Below are 26,158 nucleotides of genomic sequence, written 5' to 3' on the forward strand. Positions count from 1 at the left end.
CATTTTGTTTCTCAGAAAACAAGGAAGGTCTGGCAGCATTGGGATCTTGCTCTAATAGGAAAAATCATCTGAATCGATTTTGTAGTTAAAATTGTGCTTATTTTATACCTACCTAAAGGAAACGTTGATATTTTAACAAATTAATAAATAGGAACAAAATATAAAGACTTATTGAGCATTATTTTCGTTTTTATACTAAAATAGGTTAAATGAATGCAGAAAGTCAAACAAATTATAAAAACAAAGTAGATACGAACATTCTTAAGGTTTTCGCCGACTGTACAGGGCGTGCCTTTGACTAGTTACAACTTTTACGGGTCTTTGATACATATTTTTCAATATAATGCATACATTTTGCTCACTCGTCATTGTAGTTTGGTGAATATCTGATGAATATCTTAGGAGATGGAGAACAGAACTCCTCAATGAATAAGAGCAAATGGCTCGCGATCAGTGTAATAGCTTAGTAAACAGTAGGGTTTTAATGGGGCATAGCATATTATAGTATAGTGGGGCCACTAAAAATTGTGAAATTTAAAAAATTTAAAAGAACAATAAAACGGACTTCAAAAACCACAAACACTAAAAAGTGAAAAATAATTTTTGTTTAGCTACACGTGTAATGTACCTAGGTATGAAGTCGGGCGAGCTTTACACTTGTATTTCTAATTTTGTTTTATTATGCTAGTTTTTGAAGTCGGTTTTATTTTTCTTTTTAGAATAAATACTTTTACTCTCATTTAAAAAAAACCTGGCCAATGACACGCTAAGCGATGTCGTTTTGTTCGTGATCTGTCATTTATACGTACTATATCAATGCATGTGACAGTCTATTTTTAACCCCCGACCCAAAAAGAGGGGTGTCATAAGTTTGACGTGTGTATCTGTGTGTCTGTGTATCTGTCTGTGGCATCGTAGCGCCTAAACGAATGAACCGATTTTAATTTACTTTTTTTTTGTTTGAAAGGTGGCTTGATCGAGAGTGTTCTTAGCTATAATCCAAAAAAATTGGTTCAGCCGTTTAAAAGTTATCAGCTCTTTTATAGTTTTCTTGTAGAAAAGAAGGTTAGATAACACTTAGGTTCATAATATTCAAGTGTCAATTGACAAATGTCAAGCTGTCAAGATGGACATTGCCTAGATATACATAATTATTTATTTGAAATTGATGTTTTGGAAAACTCAGATACTTTGGATCGTAGGCGCGGAATAGTCCAAGAAAATCGGTTCAACTGTTTGAAAGTTATCAGCTCTTTTCTAGTTACTGTAACCTTCACTTGTCGGGGGTGTTGAAAATTTTTAATTTACACTTGTATGCTGAAACATTATGCTGTGTCTAAACAGTCTGCCGACGTTCCTTGCTACATTTTAAATTAATGCAACATGCAGCCATATTGCATATCGCTCTAGCATATTTACGTAATTGATAGTCCCGTATGGCACGTCCTGTACATTGGGCGAACACCTTTACACACTGTGTGGAAATATAACAAATGGCAAATTGACACTTATTCCTTATACATTAAAGCTCATAATCAACTATCCTTAAGTATACTAGAAACGACTAGCATCGTGAAGCTACCAATGAGGTATAGAGTCGCTGGAATCGAAGCCAGCAGTCTGTATCGTTCTTCTGTAAAAAAAAAAAGTTCTATGTAAGTACATTAAAAAAAAAAAAAATTATATGTAAGTACTTTATAAAAAAATTTATGAAAAATGGCAATTCGCATATTTGTGTTACGGATCCGAAAAATTAAAAAGTTCCTTCAATTATGAACTTATCTAAATTACTTACTTAATACATAATTATTTGTACAAAATATAATATATCATGAAACAAGGTGTTAAGAAAATGGGATGAAAATAATTATTGTTTAAAGAAAAAGATAAATAATTAGAAATTCATCAAAAAATAGAAAGAAAATAAATGAAAAAGAATATTATAGTATTGGAAATTCTTAAAACTACCCCATTAATACAAATGATATTATTTAAAATATGAAACCTAAAAAATCGTAACTTTTTTTAAGCATATGAAACATTCTGTGTTGTTTATTACCAGCCCAATGAATTGTGCCTTGTATTAAAGCGGGTTAATTTACTAGCTAATGAAAATATATAAATTATTATATTTCTATAAACAACTTATCTTTTTTATTTTCAATTGTGTGGTGGTGGATTTTCTACGTCACTTTTGAGGTATTAAGAATAGATTTGATATCTAAACTTTGAGCAAAACTTAATCAACTTTGGATACATTTCACCACGGTTACTAGCCTCATCTAGTGACAGAAGGGCTGGCTCATTTTTTGCGCAAAGGATCAGCCTGGCTGTCCGGCGAGGAAATGCAGCTAGTATTCTTGGCATCATTCCACGCGGGTATGATTTGTACAGTAATTAGATAAGGCTAGCTTCAAATTTTACTGTAACATTTTCGTTAAAAAAATCATCATTAAACACGTGTTAAATACTTAAATGAAACTTTTCCATTAAGGAAATGAAACTTAATATATAAATAAAAGACTAGAAAATTGCATATAAAATTTCTACTTTGACACATTAATCATAACATTGATAGCTAAACTTTGAGCAGAATTTAATTACTAAATAAATGAAATTATTTCAACAAATGAAACTTCTTCGAACAAATGAAACTAACATTTAAATAAAAGAATAATTTCATAAACAATCTCTACTTTTGAAAAAAAAACATTGATTTACACAGTACCAATCCACCGAATACTATAGGACAAACCGAACGCAAGTTAGGCAAAACACGTTTTAATTTGTTTTGTCTTACTCTTACGAATTGAAAAGATAATATGCCAGAACGAGACAAAGCATGGCTTTACCACTAAAAGCTTTGGTCAAACCGATTCAAATCGCGCAACCCGCGCGGGATTCATCGCAATTTGACCATAGCTTTAAAGCTCTTATATTTTCTGAAGGTAGTTTTATTATTATTTAGGTATTATTTTTCTTCTACTAACATGCACATAGAAGATTATTGTTAGACATAGACTTCGTGCATCATGCAAAAGTATTAAACGAAAGTATATTAAAAAAATTAGAAATATTAAAAAAAAAAGACCTTTAGTAGGTAAAATAATACTTTTATTTTTAAGTTCAAGTGAAGCCTTAAAAGTTAAGTATGTGAGCCATTTACATTGTTTTAATAAAAATATAACAACTATACATACCTACTAAAGGGATTTAGTATAAATATCTGTATTGGCGGCGTTAATCATAGCATCTCACTTACACACTATATTGTCTCATAGTGAGTGAGTGAGAGAGAATGATTTGGGTCGCCATTTTCCAACCGATCCTTTATAGGTACGAGTATACTTGGGTATTACCAAAAAACATAATGTCATATAAACTTCTTGGGTATAACACTACAGTACTACCAATATTATAAGTTATACCGATTTACTTGCGCAGAAATCATATTTTTGAATAGCGTGAAAATAACTCAGCCAATCATAGCGCGCGTATGCTCGCTATTGGTTGTTGCCTTTGCGCCATGTTTTTTACAAGTACTTATCAGATGGGATGAGAATTATGCGAGATAGCCCGAGTTTCTGTTGCTTTTGTGTTTGAAATCTTGACAACAAGCAATAAGGTCTGTATTTCCTTGATGTACATTCAATTTTAGTCGGCGTTAATTCATTATTTATGCTTTTCTGCGCAAACGAACTAGTACTGTAAGCTATTATTGAAATTTTCTATCCAAATACGGTCCGTATTTGTATAGTAAATTTCAAGTCCTTCCAATGAAATAGCTACATAACGATATTTTCTAAATCCCTGTAAGTATGTAATTAATTAAGTAATAATACCTATAAAGTAATACCTAATACCTAGGAATTAACATTCGATGTGCGAAGCGAGAAAAAAATACCCGAGAGTTTTCAAAATATTCGATGTGATTCAAATAACGAAAAAAATAACGAAACGAAAACGAAATTCCGACTCTCCTCATCGGTATAACCGAAAACGTTATTTTGGTAACGTGAAGTAATGTCAGACGGTAAAATTACACCAGCCAGATATGGCTGTAGCCTTATGAACAAACCAGATCAGAACTAACTTTGACTAACTTTTGACAATTTCCAACTTGTCCCAGCCCACTGTGTCAGGGAGGTTGCCAAAAAAGTCGCATGGGCTGTCGCACTTATACCCGGACGCTAACTTTGTTCTTCCCAACAATAAAAAATCGATTAATATAACTATTTCTTATGGACGGTTGTAGTTAACCAATTATTACAACTAAAAAAAACAAAATTAACGCTAATGAATATAACGTAATTTATAACGGTATATATAACGTTATTTATTCATAACGTTAAATGTAACGTTATTTATCTAGAACGCTAAAACATATAACGTTACTTCTCCGTACATATTCGTATTAGACATTCACGTTGGCGACGGACTATTAGTGAACCTATTGCGAATATTTCGAAAAATCGCGGGTATTTTCTTAATATGTATCCGCTTTTTGATGGCACCCCTTACAGGTAAATCCCCTAATTCGTCATAAACACAAACGCTATCCCGCTTGGTTTCGCACACAACCGGTTTGTCGTCATCAAAAATTATCTCTGGATCGTTCTCTATGATCTCCTCTATAGTCTGCCAGTCTGTCAGAACCTTTTTCTTACCCTGGCAACACTGACACATGTCATAATCGCACTCCTTTTTGCTCATATAGTACTCTGCGTCGTCTAGAATAGTGTGTTCGTCTTTGGGTTGCTTTAGGGGGACGAATATGGAGAACTTTCTGGCCGAGTATTGGATAATCTCGTCTAGTATGACGTCAGCGTCTTCCGGCGGTGGGCGTATGTTGTTTATAATGTTCTCGATGTCGTAGGAGTTTTTCCGGCTGTGTGGGGGAGTGAGGGCTTCGCCTGGAAGGATGCTATTCTTTCGTTTCTGACCTGTCATGGCGATGGATTTCTTGGTCGTCGCCCAGCCGAGGGAGCGTTGCACCGCCATCTTCCATTTCGTGTATCGCGCGTCGCGGTCTGGAGACAAAAAAATATGTAATTTAAAAGACTTCTTGCATCTTTTCTCTTCTACAACTATCTACAATGCATCTTTTTCCGCACACTAAAGAACAAAAAATCCGCCATTTTGATTTTTTAAGAATTTTATGTACCTACCCAGAGTCGCGTGGTGTCGACACCGCTCGCAGCTCCACACGTCCATGGAATATCCTGCCACGATGGCCACGCCCAGCGCTGACATGTCCCACGACTGGGCACGCACTGGGAATACGCCCAAAATAGAAACTTATCTTACCATCATCAGTGGTGGTGGGTAGGAAGGTGTCGGCCGGAGTAGCGTGGTGCCGCCACCGCTCGCAGCTCCACACGCCCACGGAATGTCCCGCCACGATAGCCACGCCCAGCGCTGACATGTCCCACGATTGGGCACGCACTGGAAGTACACCCAAACTTCATTATCGTCATAATTTCAACCCATCGCCCGCCTATTACTCAACACTGGTCTTGTCTCAAAACGGGGTTTCTCAAACCTCAGAAAAAGGGATTTAGGCACTGCAGATTGGTAGACTTAAAACCATCAAAAACATTTGAAAACTTTCAGGCATGCATCCAAAATTACTGAATGAAACCCCTTAATGAATGGACGTCATTTTCATAATCATCAACCCGAAAACCTTCGATAATATTGTTTTATTTTCGAGGCTTTTTGGGGTGATAATAACTGACTATAATCGCAGAAAACCCAATGCAAAGTGCAGAAATCCTTTATGATTCCAAAAGAGTTTTCAGATTTGTCATTGCAGGCGACTACGCAATGTTCGTTGACCTCTGGCGTCAGTCAGATGTTTTATTGGCATTACTTAGCGAACTTCTAAATAATGCAGGTTTTTTAAAATATTTTTTTCGTGTTTTTCTTTTATGGTATCGTATCAGTAGTAATCACCTGTCTTTATATTAGTTATCAGTAAAAATGCTGCATTACTTACACACAGGAATCCCAACTAAGTCGGCCTGCAGTTGCATCAGTAGATCATTGGAAGTCATCTTTCCATCCACGTGCAGTTTTGACAGAGGCATGCCGCAGTCCTTGTTCATCGCTTCAAGGATATCCCTGTTACAAACATAAAATAGAATAGAATATAATCCATACTAATATTACAAAAGTGTGTCTGTCTGTCTGTCTACTAGCTTTTCATGGCCCAACAGTTAAAACGTTTTTGTCGAAATTATCTCGGGAACGGACATAGGCTACTATATATATTTTTATCATAGAAAATCGAAGATTTCCCATGGGATTCTCAAAGACCCATTCGTTAAACCGTTTTATATGTTTGGTACAGTGGTAGCTTGCGTCCCAGAAATTGACATAGGCAACTTTTATCCCGAAAAAGGAGAGTTCCCACGGGATTGTTCCCGTTCCCACCGAGAAGAACCAGAAACTGACAGAACTGACTGACTGACAGAAGAAGAGAAACTGGCTACGGCAAAGCCAAAACTACGGCTCCTTTTATTTCTTTTTGAGGTACAGAACCCAAAAAGAAAAGATTATAAATGATTTCTGAGTTACCTGGTCTGAAAGCAGACCGCCTCTAAAGCGGCTCGTATGATGTGATTTTTCGTCGTGAACGCAGTAAGACCACAGATGATTCTGTAACAAAAGGTTTGAACTAAAAAGGTTTTGTTTGGTGGGAGGCTTCGGCCGTGGCTAGTTACCAAGGGCTAACTTGTATCGAAAAAAAAAGAGATACCTATGTCATATGGACATCTATCGATTGATAATGATGAATATGATGAACAGTTATATTTTTTGGACGGTATAATTTTTTTCTTACCCTCTAGCGTCCTTCCTCCAATATGGAGCGTACAATCCGTTCAAGGCGGGCACGAAGTATACGTCTCCCGTGGAAAACACTTGCCCGGCGATGTGCTCCGTGTCTTGCGCGACATCCTTGATAAGTTTCAGGTTATCCCGAAGGAATTTCATGGCGCCTCCCGCTACTGCGATCGAGCCTGAAGAAATGAAAATGAAATTATTTATTGAAATACTTTATTGTTAAACTTTTACAAGTACATTTGAATCATCAAATGCCACTGGTTCGCAATGCCTTTTCTACCGAGGAGAACCAGCAAGAAACTCGGCGGCTGCTCTTTTCAAAGAGGATTTAATATAGGATAGTATGTGCCATTTATGTCAAGACTACCACCATTTCGGAAAGAAAATTCTACGGAGAAGAGCCGAAAATATCTGAGTTATTCTCAAGTTTCACTTCTAGCAGTTGTCAAGTAAAAAATAATTTGTCTGTCTGTCTATACATACCTTCTAAAGCGTACACAGCGGGTGCGTTTGGTCCTAGTTTGTAGGCAACGGTGGTCAATAACCCGTGAGTGGACTGCACGCGTCGAGTTCCAGTATTGTACAATAGGAAACACCGGCTTCTGTATACTTGGTAACGAACCAAGTATTTAGTGGCTAAATGCCTCGATAAAAGATTGGGGTCTCAATACAGCTGTTCTGTTTGGCGGCCATTTTAAACACAAAAGATATGAGTTACTCCCAAGTCGCGCCTAAAGAAGTTTTACTTTGAAAACTACTGTGTTGATGGTTATCTATTAAAAAATTTGTCCGTCTATCTATACATACCTTCTAAAGCGTACACAGCGGGTGCGTTTGGTCCCAGTTTGTAGGCAACGGTGGTCAATAACCCGTGAGTGGACTGCACGCGTCGAGTTCCAGTATTGTATAGTAGGAAACACCCACTTCGGTAAGTGTTTTTCGCTTGACCTGCTTGTAGGCAGTTCTGGCCTACTAAGGCTGACTGTTGGTTGCCTAAAATCTGAAATTGAATTGGATCCTGTGAGATTTTTTCACTTCTCATTCTTGTAAAGTCAAAGTCAAATCATTTCTTCAAACTTAGCTTTCAATTTAAGTTTACGTAATTAATTATCACCACTATAATATTATCTTACAAGTCTTACAAAATTCTGACCATCAAAAGGTGACAATCGTACCCACTTTTATGTATAAAGAATATTAGCCATGCCAATCATGAATAATTCTCCCCTTTCCCCTCCAATTAAGCGTAAAGTTTGTGCCAAGAGTGGGTACGACAATAGTGCAACGGGTGGGGTTTGAACCGGCAACCTTTGAATACGTACCAAAGACAGTGCACTAACTTCTTTCCGTGGACAAAGTTTAATCAATAAAACGAGCCTATACTTACGCCTGATATCCTAATTCCATTTAATATAGATCCATCTTTCACTGCTCCATATATTTCTGAACTGCTGTATATCTGTGGTAGGGAATCTCTATGTATACCGAATAACCTGTAAAAAATACAATCAATAAAAATATATTCTGTTGCCTACTCGGAAAGTTTTTTTTTTAATTTATAGATCTAGATTTTAGAAGATTTATAGAGCTTGACTGCAATCAGATCTACTGGCAAGTGATGATGCAGCCTAAGATGGACCGCACTTGCCTAGAAGATGCCTATTCACTCTATGTATGGATCTTCTAAGTGACAAAATATATAACTCCAATCGTAAAGTCAATAAGCTCATTTTGTATTTCTTTATCAAAGAGATCAAGCGTACAGAACCTATCTACACTAATATTATAAAGAGATAAAGTTTGTAAGTTTGTTTGTAGGAAATAATCTCTGGAACTACTGAACCGATTTTGAAAATTCTTTCACCAATAGAAAGCTATATTCTTCTTGAATGACATCCATACTAATATTATAAATGCAAAAGTGTGTCTGTCTGTCTGCTAGCTTTTCATGACCGAACAGTTTAACCAATTTCTATGAGTGCAGTTAGCTTACATCCCGGGAAAGGACATAGGTTACTTTCTATCCCGGAAACTCGGGATTTTTAAAAACCCTGAATCTATTCAGACGAAGTCGCGGGAATCATCTAATAGGCTATATTTTATTTCACGCACCCGTGCAAAGCCGGGGCGGGTCGCTAGTGAAGTATAAATAAAGCAAATACTTACCTACATAGCATAGGGTCCCAGTTTAAGGTCTCTAAGTTCATGAGCAGGGTTCTCGATGCGTTTGTTACGTCCGTTATGTGGAGACCTCCGTGAGGCCCGCCGGTTAGATTCTAAAAAACAAAAAAAAAAAACAAAATCAAAATCGGTTTATTCGTTTAGGAGCTACGGGGCCACAGACAGATACACAGATACACACGTTAAACTTATAACACCCCTCTTTTTGGGTCGGGGTTAAAAAGTTATTAAATAACATTTATACTACCTTAACACAATCCAATGCCAATAATCATTTGCCTTATCTTGTAGTTTAGTGATTTAGTATTTTCCAAACCGGCATCGGTTAGCGCGCAAAACTTGGGTCAATGCCCCACCTACGACGCGGCATTGACTTTGAGTGGCCTATTTACGGAATGTTCGTTGCCCTCTAGCGTCAGCCAGATGTTTTATTTGCAATATATAACTTAAAAAAACCAGGATTTTTTCAAAAAATATTTTTTCGTAGTTTTTTATGATATTTTATCAGTAATAATAAGTTATATCACCTGTTTTCGTTTTTGCTAGGGTTCTAGTTACATCCTGTACGATAACTTACCCACATAATCCAAGAGTCCACAGTTCCGAATAGCAACCGTTTGTCCCGACTCGCTCGCCTAACTGACTTGACATTGTCTTTCAACCAGCGCATCTTCAACGCGCTGAAGTAAGGGCTGATGGGCAGACCGGATATGCTCTTCAAGTAATTCTTGTTCCGGTCTGGGACCTTCGCTAGGATTGCGTCTACGGTACTGTCTGTGCGTATGTCGTTCCATGCTGTGGATTTAATTATTTATTATGCATTTTTTACGGCTTCGTATCTCTAGAGAAAAAAATCGGCCAAGTGCTAGCTCGCGCACCGAGGGTTCCGTACTCTGGATTTTTGCGACATTTTGCACGATAAATCAAAAACAATAAAGCATAAAATGAAATAAAAATCTTTTTTAGAATATACAAGTAAAACCCTTTCATATGATACCCCACTTGGTATAGTTATCTTACCTTGAATTTTAACACGAATTTTAATATTTTTTTATGATGTAATTCGGATTTTTCCCTTTACTTGTGCTATAAGACCTACCTACCTGCCAAATTTCATGATTCTAGGTCAACGGGAAGTACCCTACAGTTTTCTTAACAGACACGACAGACGGACAGACAGGCACACAGACGGACAGAGAGACAGGAACCTTCTTTCCTTTTGAGGTACGGAACCCTAAAAAAGGATCCCTTGTGGGATCACTTCGTTGTCTGTTTGTCTGACGTGTCTATCAATATAAGGCAAATTAACCTAACCTACCCTATAGGGTACAAATTTTTTTAACTTAAAATTGAATAAAATAAAATCTAAAACCCTCACTGAGGTTTTATCCAGTATCTTGCCAGGTTTTTGCCAGTATCTTGGGTACTTGTTGGTGGCATTGTACCCAAGATACTGGCAGCATTATTCCTGTGGATGGTCAAACTAATTCTTTGTTTAAGGTAGCTGCCAGCTCTTGGGTCCTCAGTTGACTTGATATTAAACCCTTTTTGAAATTTCCTCAAAAAGAGCTCGAGCCCCACGGCCCTAAAGGTCCCCACGCCAAAAGGCACGAATATGAAGCTTCCATCGCCCATTAAGGTTCTCATCTTTGCGCCTCTTGGCCCAATAGTGTAGAATTTCACTCATATCCTGTACTTACATATAGCTGGATGTAAAGGTTCGCCAGTGAATTTGTCCCACGCTATAGTTGTCTCCCTCTGATTTGTAATACCTAACGTTATAATGTCTTCTTTTGAATAACCTGGAGACAAAGAAAATTTATATTAGACAGTGCGTTACTGTTTTATTAACCCCCGACCCAAAAAGAGGGGTGTTATAAGTTTGACGTGTGTATCTGTGTATCTGTCTGTGGCATCGTAGCTCCAAAACTAATGAACCGATTTCAATTTAGTTTTCTTGTTTGAAAGGTGGCTTGATCGAGAGTGTTCTTAGCTATAATCCAAGAAAATCGGTTCATCCGTTTGAAAGTTATCAGCTCTTTTCTAGTTACTGTAACCTTCACTTGTCGGGGCTGTTATAAATTTTTAATTTACACTTGTATCTGATTAAATCTAAATATTTTTTCCATTCCAATCCATCAGCTTGTATGCGTCCACTGCTGGACATTTCCACACTAGGCATTTCCAAGAGCGCGCCACCAAATACGGTCCTTCCACCCGCTCCCCGCCACCTTCTTCGGGTCATCGGTCCAGCGGGTTAGAGGTCGTCCCACGCTGCACTTACTGGTCTGCGGTCTCCACTCCAGAACACGCCTGCCAACGGCCGACGGTTCTGCGACAGACATGACCCGCCCATCACTGCAGCCTACGAATCCTTTGAGCTACGTCTAGGCTATGTTTAGAGCCTCAATAGCTCAACGGTTCAACAATCCATTTCTTAACACAGACCTACTAAACAACTACATTGGTTCGATTGCTAAACTACACTCAAACGCCACCTATTTAAAACTAAATGATGCAAAATTACACTATAAAGATAACACTCCAAAATTATACAGCGACCTGATAAATTATTCAATCGATTATGATGACTATAAAAGCAAATACCTAGTTGGGAAAAATGATGGGTTAAAAAATCTACTTAAGATAAACGAAAAAATTACACGTAAGGAATGTAAAATGGAATATAAAAAAGGGACTATACCATACTATTTCATTAAACAGAAAAATAGTAGTAGCTCACCTAAAGAGTATAAAAAGGGAACCATACCTTACTATTTTAATAAACAGGTAAATAGTGTCAAGGTTCAAAATCCCATTATTTCACCTATAAAAACAAATCCGACCTACGTTAAAAAAATTACAACAAAGCAACTAGACAGTAAGTTTTTTCGTGGCCAATAAAACAGATAGTAAAAATATAACCATATTACATCAAAATATTGCATCAGTACTTAGTAAAATGAACTGTCTTGAGATTGCATTACAAGACCTAAGGAAACAAAAAATAAATATAGATATAATCTGCCTCAGCGAAACTTTCATAAAAAAGGGATATGAAAACTATCTTAAATTAAACAACTACAAACTTGCTGCTTGTTACTCGAGAGAGAAAGAAAAAAGAGGTGGCACGTGCATATTAGTCGAAAAAAGTCTAGAATTTAAATCTGTTAAAATCAGTCAAGGGTTGGCCTGCGACTATCTTTTTGAATGTTGTGCTATAGAAATTTTACCGTTTAATCTTATAATCTGCTGCATATATAGAATACCAAAATATGATAATATAGTAGATTTTTTTTGGAAAACTTAAGTCGCTCTTAGAAAAAATTTCAATTAATAAAGACTATCAAATAGTTATATGTGGTGATTGGAATATTGATACACTAAAGGATGACAAATTCACTAAACAACTAAAAGAAATACTACATAACTACAACCTAGAAATTCATATAAATGCTCCTACAAGACGAAATGCATGTATTGATTTATTTGCGAGTAATATAAAACCAGTTGAAAGCAATATACATATGCTAGGCTTATCCGATCATGAAACTGCTCAAACACTTTCGTTCGCTGTCAAAACTAATATTAATTCGGAATGGTATGAATTTAAGCGAGACTACTCTAAAGATAATAGACGTAAGTTTGTTGCCGCCATATCAGCATTATCTTTTGTGGAGGTTATTTCTGAATCTAGGCTTGAAATGGCTTTTGATTCATTTACTGATTTAATAACATTATTCTATAATTTATGCTTCCCTCCAATACGTATCAAATATATAAGTAAAAAAACAAAACTGTTTTGGTTAACCAAAGGCCTAAAAAGATCAAGCGTAACAAAGAGACGACTTTATCTGAAATATATAAAATCAGCAAGTGATAAAGCGCTAAATAAAAAACGATACTTTGGGTATAACAAACTTTTGAAGAAATGCATAAATACATCACAGAAAATCCAAAACGCAACATTGATCTCTCGTGGACGTAATAAATGCAAATCAACATGGATGGTTATAAAAAATACAACTACTAATAACATCGAGAAACCTAACATTGAATATATTAAAAAAGATAATGAAAAAATTTCTGATTCACAAAAAATTGCTGAAGAATTTAACAAATACTTCATAGAAATTACGAATAAAACACAACACATAACTAAAAATAAATCTTATAACCTGATTGATCACAAAAGCGTGAGCCTATTTGTCTCGCCAACCAATCCATTTGAGGTATATAAACTAATCATGTCACTCAACAATTCAAAATCTGTAGGTTATGATAACATAAGAACTGATATTGTTAAAGAAGTAGCGGTGCATATCTGTCACCCACTAAGTCATTTAATCAACTTATCTTTTGAATGTGGTACGTTTCCGCAACAGTTAAAGATATCAGTTGTCAATCCTATATTTAAGAAAGGCGACAAAACTGAAATGTCTAACTATAGACCCATTACCTTAATAACTATATTTTCGAAGATATTCGAGAAGGCTATGTACACTAGGCTAAATAACTTTATAACTAAAACTAATATTCTAAAAGAACAGCAATTTGGATTTCGGAAAAATAGTTCAACTACGAAAGCTTGTTTTAATTTAATTAAATTGATAACTGAAAGCATTAACCAACGTATTCCCATAGTAGCAATTTTCTTTGACATGAGCAAAGCGTTTGACTTTGTGTGCCATGATATACTTCTATCGAAGCTCGAACGATATGGAGTTCGTGGAATTGCACAAGACTGGTTTAAAAGCTATTTGACGGAAAGAGTGCAGTGCACACAGATAACAAAAGTTGTAGACGGCGTAAAACGTACGTACCAATCCACATTTAAGCATAACAAAACCGGTGTACCTCAGGGAAGCATTTTAGGACCAATTTTATTCTTACTATATATAAACGATCTTCCTGAGGTAACACAACACCAAACCATCCTATTCGCTGACGATACCACTGTTTTAATCAAATGTACTAACGAAAAAACATTTAATTCAGACATCAACCTAACTATCAGTCAGATCATAGACTGGCTAGATAAAAATAATTTAAAACTTAATGTAGATAAAACAAAAATTGTGGCATTCAAAAGCGTTCAAGCTAAAGATATTCCTCTTCATATTCATTACAATAACAGTGTCATATGTGAAGTGGAATCAACCAAATTTCTAGGTATTGAACTTGATAAACACTGCAACTGGAAAAATCACATTGACATTGTATGTAGTAGAATCAATAAGTTTGTGTTCGCTTTAAAAAAATTAAGGAAGATAGCCACTAGAGACGCTGTTTTGAGTGCGTATCACGGTTACGTATCATCTGTACTTAATTACGGTCTGATAATTTGGGGTAACTCAGTTGACATAGACAGAGCATTCAAAGTACAAAAAAAATGTATACGGGCAATATGCGGAGCTCACTATTTGGATAGTTGCAAACCTCTTTTTAAATCCCTTAATATACTCCCTCTACCTTGTATGTATATAAAAGAAATGTGCATATTTGTAAAAAATAACCCTGATCTCTTCACCAGACATGGAGATGCCCTTGGAAAAGCAACGAGACACAAAGACAGATTGATATACCCTGATATAAAATTATGCTTATTCCAAAATAATTCGTATTGCATGGCAATAAGCATATTTAATCAGCTTCCTTCCCACGTCAAAGTTATGCCATTAACTACATTAAAATCATTTTTAAATAAGTGGCTATTAGAGAAATGCTTCTATTCGATTAAGGAATACTTGAATCCTTATAAATAATAGCACCTATGATTTTTCGATATCTCTAGTTTTTATTTTTATTTTGTTTGTCTAATTATTTTTAAAATATGTGTAAAAAACAAAATATATTCTGACATTAAGCACTACCTAACAGACAAGCATTATTTTGAGTTGTTAATAATAATTGATATGTTTTTTATGGTTTTTATAATGTTGACATTTTTTGATCTTTATTTAACTATTATTTTATACTTTGCTTGTGTAAAGTCTATGTATGTCTTTCTTTACTTAATATTTTAGTCTTGACTTTATTTGTATTTAATTTAATTGAATTTAAGATAATATTCAAACACCAGTTATAGTGGTAAAATGTATAAGGCTCATCAGACATTATTCCAACATATTGTACCTACATTTTATTGAATAAATCATTGAATTTGAATTTGAATTTGAATTTGAACGGTTGAGAAGCGGACTGAATTCCGAAAGGCCGGCGGTTCAAACCCTACCCGTTGCACTATTGTCGTGTCTACTCCTATCACAATCTTTACACTTAGTTGGAGGGGAAAGGGGAACATTAGTTATGATTTAGCATGCCTAGTGTTCTTTTTTTTTTTAATGTCGGTCGCTTTTGTTCTGCGAATTTCCTCGTTCCGGATTATTTATTAAGATAGTGTTTTACCGACACTTTAAGGAAATTTTAAGATAATTTGTAAAAACCTATCCAGGTCTCTAATTTTTCATATGTATTTAAAAATGTTTGAATCCGTTACTGTTATTAGCTCAATGTTGTTTGTAGGAAAAACATAGCTTGGCTGAGCACAGCACAGCGCATCATAGCTTAATGTTGATTGGTCATCCTGAGGCTTACCTAACTCAGTCAACTGTCCGACGGCATTCTCCGCGCAGGTTTTGATATGGTGTATAATCTCCTTAGGGTCCTGTTCGTACCAGCCCTCCTGTGGCTGAAACTCTGTTTTGTCCAGCTGGTACGCCGCAAGCTCCTCTGATCGCTCCGCTTCGTATATCTGTAAAGAATTGAACTGTTTAACTGTATACTGTCGAAAAAAGACTTGGAATCATGGACCTAGGAACTAAATCCATACTTGAAATATTAATAAAAGTAACACCTTTTTCATGGTCAACGGCGTTTCTCGTTAAATGTAGATGTAGCCACGATCAACGTGCAACGGCATCCACAATGCCATTTGGCGTTAGACGATTTAAACTCCAATTTAAAAGTCTGGCCACTCAGTTTAACGCGTTGGTTATTGCAATAATTATGGCGTTGTTAGGAATTAACGTTAACCTTATTGTAGCCGCACCATAAGAGACCTCTACCAGTGACCTTTGGCTGTGCGAGAAGTTGTAAAGGGAGTAAGTACAAAAGGTACAACAATGATAGAAAGTAGCCATGAAAAAAGTTTCATAGATATTATGTTATATTATATAGTATATAAATACTAATATTATAAGCGCCAAAGTGTCTATCTGTCTGTCAGCTAGCACGGCCCAACAGTTCTGACGTAACCGATTCTGACGAAATTTGGTACAGAGTTAGCTTATATCCCGGGGACGGACTTAGGCTACTTTTTATCCAGGAAAATCAAAGATTCCCACGGGATTCCTAAAGACCCATCTGCTTAACCGCTTTGTATGAAATTTGGTAAATCCAAAGCTTACATCCCGCAAACTCACATAGACAACTTTTTTTCCCGGAAAATCAAAGAGTTTCTACGGGATTTTTAAAAAAAAACCTAAATACACGCGGACGAAGTCGCGGGCATAATATGTGCATTATATGTCTTAGGTATAATACTATGTTATTATACTTTTTATTTAGATGTTATCTTGAAGCCTGAGTAAAAAAAACCGGTCACGATTGCCACATACATTCTAATTAACATAACATAAGGCAGTAACAATTGCACGTGTAAACTTAGTTTGAAATGTAAGGTCTGCGATAGCTAATAGATATTTAAATTACTTTGTATAAACCAGTATTTTAAAGTACAACCTTGGAATAGCGGTGCTTAGGAACGACTTAAAACTTTTGGATAATATAAAAACTATAAACAAATAAGTTTTAAATTTTTATGGTCAATAGCTTAGTTGCTTTTTAAGGAATAAGGACTCCTAAGGGGAATGATGTTCATTAATCCTTGCATGCTGAGTTTGGAAAGGATGTTTGGCAGTAAACTATCCATACTCCTACTATCCATACTAATATTATAAATGCGAAAGTGGGTCTGTCTGTCTTTCTGTCTGTCTGTCTGTCTGTCAGCTACGTTTTCACGGCCCAACCACTGAACCGATTTTAAACACGGTTAGCTTATATCCCGAGGACGGACATAGGCTACTAGACAGACAGACAGACTTTCGCATTTACAATATTAAGTATGGATGGTTTGGTTTGGTGCATTCCGGAAACTTTTTATCAAAGATCAAAGAAAATCAAAGAGTTCCTACGAGATTTTTAAAAACCTTAATCATCAGCATAAATCATGATCTAGTTAAAAATAAAAGTCTTACCACAAATCTGACTGTCCTCGTTCCGTCATCGATGACGCCAATCAGGGACCTTTTGGCGCCGTCCCTCACGGGCATATCGTCAACTGAAAGTAAAAGAAAACTATGTTTAAAGGAAAATGAACAGTTGACAACGGGGTGCTGGCCAAGGCACGTCCATCAACGAAAGAAGTCATCATCATTACCAACCGATAGACGTCCAATGAGAGAAAGAAAGAAAGAAACTTTTTTTAGGGTTCCGTACCTCAAAAGGAAAAACGGAACCCTTATAGGATCACTTTGTTGTCTGTCTGTCTGTCCGTCGTGTATGTCAAGAAACCTATAGGGTACTTCCCGTTGACCTAGAATCATGAAATTTGGCAGGTAGGTAGGTGTTATAGCACAAATACAGGAATAAATCTGAAAACCGCGAATTTGTGGTTACATCATTAAAAAAAAAAAATTAAAATGTGTTTCAATTTTCAAAGTAAGATAACTATACCAAGTGGGGTATCATATCAAAGGGCTTTACCTATACATTCTAAAACAGATTTTTATTTATTTTTATGTATACTTTTTTGATTTATCGTGCAAAATGTTGGAAAAAATACCCGAGCACGGAACCCTCAGTGCGCGAGTCTCACTCTGCTATTGCTCTGATATTGCTTGCGGTGGCGTACGGTGCGGTTGTAGAAAAAGGAGGGTGGAATGGGGTCAAACAACTTTTCAGAGCACTCCCCGTTAATTGCTTAAAACGCATATAACTCCGAAAAGCTAGAGGTGCGTGGCCGGGATCAAACCCGCGACCCTCCGGACGTCTAAACCACTGTGCTATTACCGCTTAGGTCAATAGAATTACCTACTTATTAATAAAATTTTCCATAAGCAAGGCATATAATTTTATCATCGCAAACAATCATTAACTTGTAGAGCGTTAATTAAATCGCGGCAGATAATCTTCCAAATGACAATATTTACGATAACGCTCAATTACAATCACATAATCACATAAGTCAGAGAAAATGTTATCATACAGCAACTATAAAGCCGAGTTTACATTACGAATATGGCATGAAATTAGTTTCATCAGCAATTTCACGTGTAAACATCTGATTTCGTGCGTATCGAAATCATTTGCGGGACATTAACAGGGCTCTCTCTGTCACTTACCAACTCCATACAATCGTAGTTCCAATTTCATTTGAATATTAAGCAACCAAAGTCCATGAAATTTTGAAGACATATTCTAGAAACTAATATCTGTGCCTGTGGTGTTTTAGATTTTTCTAAAAATATGTAGTTTTAAAATTACAGGGGCTCAAAGATTTGTATGAAAATTTTTAAGACCGCATAACTTTGGAACCGAATATTTTAATAGAAATCTGGAAAACCCCAGACATAGATATTAGTTTCTAGAATATGTCTGGAAAATTTCATGAACTTTGGTTGCAAAATATTCAAATGAAATTGGAACTACGTTTGTATGGAGCAAGTGACGGAGAGACCCCTCTACACGCATGAAAGTAATTTCGTAATGTTAATTCCGCTTAATACTTCTACTTATCTAAAGATCTGATAGTAATATGTACATATTTGCTTATGTTAGTATCATTAATGTGAAAGTTTGTGTTGTCATCAGGCAAACGGATGAATAGATTTAAATGAAACTTTGCAAAATGACAAATTATGTACATGAACATTTTTTATCCATAACAGAACGAAAACAATATCGTTATTTTACATCACAATAATATTAACGGAGATACATAGGCTACTTTTTATCCGGGAAAATCAATGAGTTCCTATGGGATTTTTAAAAAAACCCACACGAACGAAGTCGCGGGCATTAGCTAGTCACACTAATATTATAAAGGCGAAAGTTTGTATGTGTGTGTGCGTGTGTGTATGTGTGTGTGTATGTTTGTTACTCCTTCACGCAAAAACTACAGGACGGATTGCGCTGAAATTAAGAATGGAGATAGATTATACCCTGGATTAGCACATAGGCTACTTTTTATCCCGGAAAATCAATGAGTTCCCACGGGATTTTTTTGAAAAACCCATATCCACGTGAACGAAGTCGCGGGCATTAGCTAGTTTTTTACATATATTATGTATCATTTAGGTATACCAAATGGCAATAGCATAGCTTGCAATCAAATATTCACCGACCTAGATTCTATAGATAAATATGCATGTCAAACATTTTGGACAGAAGCCATTCAAGTAATAATTCATTACATTGAATCGGTCAGTGGTCGATCAAATTACTGATATATATATGTTGTTAACCTCTAAAATCAATCTAGTGTTATTTGTTTAGTTTCATATAGACATACGGAAGATGATAAGGAAAACTGTTTTGGTGACCTTTACTCTCTTATCATGAGAACAATATTAACATAGACATGACGTTTTATCTGGATTTTACCAAATACTATGTATTATGTATATTATACACAAAAATAAATTGACAACTCATGTTTATGGACCAGCAAGTAATTTGAAAAGTTATCAGTAAAACAAGTTATCACTTAGTATATCACACAAAATTATAAAGGCGTAAGTTTGTATGTGTGTGTGTATGTTTGTTACTCCTTCACACAAATCTACTGGACGGATTTGGCTGAAATTTGGAACGGATATAGATTATACCCTGGATACATCATAGGCTATTTTTTATCCCGGAAAATCAATGAGTTCCCACGGGATTTCGAAAAACCTAAATGCACGGAGGCGAAATCGCGGGCATCGGCTAGTATCAGTATAAAGTTTTTAGTTTGCACTGCATTACGTCCAAGAGTTTACTATACTGTGAATTTGCAGCAAAAAACATTAAACGTGTGAATTTATGTTTTTGATGTGTGACCAATTATATTATAACTAGATGATGCCCGCGACTTCGTCTGCGTTGATTTAGGTTATTTTTAACTCAAGTGGGAACTCTTTGCTTTTCCGGAATAAAAAGTTATCAATTTCCGGGGCGCAGGCTACCTCTACACCAAATTTCATATAAGTCGGTTAAACGGATGGACCTCTAAAAAATCCCGTGGGAACTCTTTGATTTTCCGGAATAAAAAGACATATGTCCGTCCCTGGGATGTAAACTGACTCTGTACCAATTTTCATCATAAATTCGTTAAAATGTTGGCCCGTGAAAAGCTAGCAGACAGACAGAAAGACACACTTTCGATTTATAATATTAGTATGGATTTTATTAATGTCCAGAATCTAGATGCGGGGTTTCATAATAATAATATGTTCCAACAAACATCGGTGTTTGCGGGACTCCACAGTCGGGTAAAAATGAAATTTTCGTGGTAGGTAAATCAAACCTTGATAAGTACAATGCATCACATGACGAAAAAAGTGAGGAAAATTCCAATCATAACTTACCTCCATCAATATGATGTATTGCAAGTAGACACTTGAGATTAGGTATGGCTCGTGTGTTTAATCGAGAATCTCTGTTTTAAGAGGGGTCTCTCCGTCACTCGCTCCATACAAACATAGTTCGTCTCTCATTGGAATACTAACCGATCTTACTCAATGGAATTTTGTAGAAACGTTCCGGGTAATATCTATGCCTGTGATTTTCCAGATTTCTGTTAAAATATTCGGTTTCAAAGTTACGCGGTCTTAAAAAATTTCATACAAATCTTTGAGCCCCTGTAATTTTAAAACTACATATTTTTAGAAAAATTTAAAACACTACAGGCACAGATATTAGTTTCTAGAATATGTCTGTAAAATTTCATGGACTTTGGTTGCTTAATATTTAAATGAAATTGGGACTACGATTGTATGAAGCGAGTGACGGAGAGAGCCCTGTTAAGGTCAAGCTGATAACAATAATGTATATTGAAGAGCTGATCAAAAGTTGCATGAAACAGAATTTTACAGAAGAAGCAAAAAACTTAATGAAATATGTAGATTTACCTACTGTAATTGTTTTATTAAAAATCACAAACTTTGAACTCAAAAGCACAATTTTAGGCCAATTTGCTTGAAAATGAGTTCAAGTTTGTATTCAGTGCTCGAAATCATGAACTTGGGATTGAATTTGAGTATGGTTTAAAGTACTTTTGCTTGGAATTCAGACCAGGTTTGTGGGCCAAAAACCCCACCTTATTTTATGATATTGTGCAGTAAAAGAGCCAATGAAAGTCAGTAGTATGAAACTGTCCAACAATTTCTATTATTATACGTAAGGTATATACATTTTTCTATTATTATAAGAGGATAAGGTCAGGAAGAAAAAGATCCTGTCAGAAGACATATTTGGTTGGTGTTTCGTTGCGGACCGAAAACAGTTATGCCACTCAGTCAGTCAGTCAGTCTTTAAAACAATGAACTAATTTCCGAACAAGTGGTTATTAATAATATTAAAGCGGAAAAATAATGTTTAAAAATCCGCGGGAGCTTTTTTATATTCCAGGGTAAAAAGTAATCGATGTCCGTCTCCACAATTAAAGTTGGAGCTGTAGTATATAATTAAACGTATGTGCTGTGGAAAAGTGACAGACAGACCGACACATCTTCATATTTTTATAATATTAGTATTAATAATTCGTCTCTCATGGACGAATATTTGACTGATAAGCGGTGTTACCAATTTATCGCCACATCCATTCTACGCTTTGGGTACGTTCTAGGCATAATATTTTGATCGGTATCATAATAATGATAATATTTGGAAGCCTTGTATATTTGCTCATTTTTATTGGAATAAGCAACAGAACAAATCATTCATAGACAACTGTTTTTACTCCGCCTTGCTCGAAAATTAGTTCATTTAAAAATAAACAAGTGTAAATTAAAAATTTATAACACCCCCGACAAGTGAAGGTTACAGTAACTAGAAAAGAGCTGATAACTTTCAAACGGCTAAACCGATTTTCTTGGATTATAGCTAAGAAGACTCTCGATCAAGCCACCTTTCAAACAAAAAAAAACTAAATTAAAATCGGTTCATTACTTTAGGAGCTGCGATGCCACAGACAGATACACAGATACACACATACACACGTCAAACTTATAACACCCCTCTTTTTGGGTCGGGGGTTAAAAAGAGCTCTAATGTGTATTTACCATCGATGGTATTTACTAAATACAATAATTACAAGTGTAAATTAAAAATTTTCAACACCCCCGACAGAGAAGGTTAGAGTAACTAGAAAAGAGCTGATAACTTTCAAACGGCTGAACAGATTTTCTTGGACTATTCCGCGCCCACGATCCAAAGTATCTGAGTTTTCCAAAACATCATTTTCAATTCAAATAAATAATTATGTATATCTAGGCAACGTCCATCTTGACAGCTTGACATTTGTCAATTGACACTTGAATATTATGAACCTAAGGGTTATTTAACCTTCTTTTCTACAAGAAAACTAGAAAAGAGCTGATAACTTTTAAACGGCTGAACCATTTTTTTTAGATTATAGCTAAGAACACTCTCGATCAAGCCACCTTTCAAACAAAAAAAAGTAAATTAAAATCGGTTCATTAGTTTAGGAGCTACGATGCCACAGACAGATACACAGATACACACGTCAAACTTATAACACCCCTCTTTTTGGGTCGGGGGTTAAAAATACAGCCAAACTAGTACGTTACTGACCTTTAAACTATACAAATTAAACGCGCTTAGACTGATCAAAATCTACACGGAAAACATAAAAAATCAATTTTGTGTTGATATTTAAAAGTAGCGTAAGAAGTCAAATGAAGGTCACCGAGTCTTTTGTATAGAAATCGAACTCCAAGACTTCTGAAGATTTCCAAGAGGGTGGATGGAATAATACTTGTGCCATGTGCGTGTAGAGATGTACATAACATGTTTCAGAAAATAGGTATTTGATTCATCATCATCATCAGCCTGTGGACGTCCACTGTTGGACGCCACTTCCCTATAGAGTGCCACCACACCCGGTCCTCAGCCTTCCTCATCCAGCCACTTCCCGCCAGCCGCTTTATATCGTCGGTCCGTCGCGTCGTGCTGGAGGGCGTCCCACACTACGCTTGCTTAAACGCGGTCTCCACTCAAGGATTTCCGGCTCCAACGGCCATCGCCTCTACGACAGGCATGGCCTGCCCACTACCACTTCAGCTTGCTAATAGTTCGGGCTATGTCAGTGACCTTGGTTCTCCTGCGAATCTCCTCGTTTCGGATCTTATCCCTCAGGTATTTGATTAGTCCCAGCGAATTCGGGTGGTAAAAAGTTGAAACTGGCCAAGTGCGAGTCAGACATAAGAATAAATAGAAATCTGTTTTAGAATGTACAGGTAAAGCTCTTTCTTATGATACTCTACATGGTTTTTGATTTATCTTGCAAAATGTCGGTAAAAATACCCAAGTACGGAATTCTCGGAGCGCGGGTCCGACTCGCACTTGGCCGGTTTTTACTTCCTTTACTTGTGCTATAAGACCTACCTACCTGCCAAATTTCATGATTCTAGATCAACGGGAAGTACCCTATAGGTTTTCTTGACAAACACGACAGACGGACAGACGGACCATTTTTCCTTTTGACGTACCTAAAAACTACATTTTAACTTCCCTTGATCAGCACTCTAGAACGCATTTGTTATAATATGATACTTTATAGATTACATTACATTCTCTTCCTATAAATAATGTAAACAACCCAGATTTGTACGGTGGTATCCAAATTCAGCAAACATTTTTTTATCGAACCGGTTCCACAAATATTTGTGTTCACTTGTTGTTCGCTTGCAATAAACCTGATTGGGACGGACACACCTTTATAGTTTAAACGCGCCTAGCAAGCCGATGCCGATACAATAATACCTACATATAAATATAAATACGAATAAAAACCGGCCAAGTGCGAGTCAGACTCGCGCAACGAGGGTTGTACGTGTTGTACGTAGGGTTGTACGTACTCGGGTAATTTTCCGACATTTTGCACGATCATCTTTAGATGAAGTTTAAAGTGTTTTTAATAATATGCAATTTTGATCTCACCTTTTCCAGACGCCATCCTCGTATTGATTTTTTTATTAAAAATTGATGACTTCAATTTTCGACTTTGCATCAGAGGAAATATTATTTCTTAGAAATCCACTGTAGGATATCGTAAAGAAATGTACTGAAAACTAATGGCCGATTCATACCAAGCACGTACACGTCACACGTACGTAGTGACGCGCGTAAACCCCTAACACACCGGGTTACGCATACTTCACGCTTTACACAAGCGGTATGCCATGTTTCATACAGTTCCATACATTGCAAGTTGCAACGCAATGGTACGCGCTACGTCTACGCTACGCAGCCTGTGTGAACGAGCTGTAAACAAGCTATTTTCCTTCATTCAAAGTCGTGTATGGCAAACAGAGGGCGAACTATACATTGCAACTGAATTATGACTAACGGTTAGTTCTGCTACTTTTGCGTCTTGAAAATAAATGGTTTAAGTGGTTATTGTAAATTAGGTATATTGTATTTTCCTGTAGTCGTTAAAGGCAATGACTTTGAGTATTTTACCTAGAGTTCTTTATTGATAACAGGTTTTCGCATGAACAGTTTTTAACCCCCGACCCAAAAAGAGGGGTGTTATAAGTTTGACGCGTATATCTGTGTATCTGTCTGTGGCATCGTAGCTCCTAAACTAATGAATCGATTTTAATTTAGTTTGTTTTGTTTGAAAGGTGGCTTGATCGAGAGTGTTCTTAGCTATAATCCAAGAAAATCAGTTCAGCCGTTTGAAAGTTATCAGCTCTTTTCTAGTTACTGTAACCTTCACTTGTCGGGGGTGTTAATTTTATTTAATTTACACTTGTTGAGTTTGTGGTCAAAGGATGAGTAGATTTTCATCAGACAAATGAAACATCATTTGGACATAGGAGTCAATCCCAAGATCATGGCGTTAGAAGAGAGGATTGTGGAGTTTGACAGGCAAGTGATAGGTAGTCCAGCAGCGTGGTGATTCGAAGTTCGAACACAGTGGTCCACAATGAATAGTAGCCCCACATTTGGCATTTATTTTTAATCCATTGTAGGTTTACTATGAAAAAATTATTATAGGATCACTCAGTGAAGTAGCAATGTAGAACGAACCAATGTCAAATGAGTTTGATGGCTATCATTTAGTGTTGATCACTGATTTAGCGAATCACCCCGCAGGTGTCCAAAGACGCAATTGGTTAGAAGACAAATGGATGAACAGGTCATAGCCACCCAAAATTAAAAGAAGCGTAGGATTAGATTCGCCAACTTTAACAATTTTTTAAAAGAAATTGAGGGAAACTACCTTTTATCTTTGCGAGGCGCGCGCCAATTTTATGAAGGTAATGTAATTTAGATAAGTATATCCTCCATAAAGAAATAAATAATAAAATCGGCCGTATTGGTACAATTATCATGCTAATCCCACATCATAAATGCAATAGTGTCTGGTTGGTTTGTCTTTCAATCACGCTGCAAGTTGCAACAGAGCAACGCTTTTTACATGGATTTAGCTACAGACCTGGAGAAGGACATAGGCTACTTTTATCTCGGAAAATCAAAGAGCTCCCTCGGGATTATCAAAAATGAAAAACACATTGACATGACGGGGGCATTGACCCCGAGTGGCCTATTTACGTAACGTTCGTTGACCTCTAGCGTCAGTCAGATGTTTTATTTGCAATATATTGTGAACTTTAAAAAAATTTTTGCTAGCGTTCTGGTCACCCTTTGTAGGTATACATGGCGAATAAACTGTATGTACATAGAACATGTCTATGGTAGGTATAATGTCATTGGTACTTAATAATAAATTATACACTTGTGCAACAGTTTATCTGTTTATCTAATTAGCCTGACATTGTCCAGTTATCAGTAAGAAATGAGCGCCTTACCGCGATAATATTGAGATTTAAACTAATTT

At 36.3% G+C, this 26,158-nt stretch overlaps 1 protein-coding gene across 4 annotated transcripts in view; it reads right to left on the bottom strand.

The window, feature by feature from the left end:
- Nucleotides 1-1,403: 1,403 nt before the first annotated feature.
- The window catches only part of LOC123878011 (glycerol kinase-like), a 50,441-nt gene continuing 25,686 nt past the window's right edge, over nt 1,404-26,158 (bottom strand). For 3 of the 4 annotated variants that reach the window (XM_045925030.1, XM_045925028.1, XM_045925029.1), the window contains exons 2-13: nt 17,286-17,368; nt 15,625-15,781; nt 10,728-10,829; nt 9,605-9,822; nt 9,013-9,122; nt 8,234-8,339; nt 7,654-7,846; nt 6,845-7,022; nt 6,580-6,660; nt 5,999-6,123; nt 5,308-5,445; nt 3,098-5,030 (exon numbers count right to left, since the gene is read on the bottom strand). In XM_045925030.1, coding sequence (XP_045780986.1) covers nt 4,423-5,030; nt 5,308-5,445; nt 5,999-6,123; nt 6,580-6,660; nt 6,845-7,022; nt 7,654-7,846; nt 8,234-8,339; nt 9,013-9,122; nt 9,605-9,822; nt 10,728-10,829; nt 15,625-15,781; nt 17,286-17,360 — 2,091 coding nt within the window. In that variant the 5' untranslated portion in view covers nt 17,361-17,368 and the 3' untranslated portion in view covers nt 3,098-4,422. Of the gene's footprint in view, nt 1,634-3,097; nt 5,031-5,307; nt 5,446-5,998; nt 6,124-6,579; nt 6,661-6,844; nt 7,023-7,653; nt 7,847-8,233; nt 8,340-9,012; nt 9,123-9,604; nt 9,823-10,727; nt 10,830-15,624; nt 15,782-17,285; nt 17,369-26,158 lie in introns of those variants that run through there. The other variant, XM_045925031.1, reaches the window with a different exon arrangement.

Source organism: Maniola jurtina, chromosome 25, assembly GCF_905333055.1.
Source record: "Maniola jurtina chromosome 25, ilManJurt1.1, whole genome shotgun sequence".
Classification (NCBI taxonomy): domain Eukaryota; kingdom Metazoa; phylum Arthropoda; class Insecta; order Lepidoptera; family Nymphalidae; genus Maniola; species Maniola jurtina.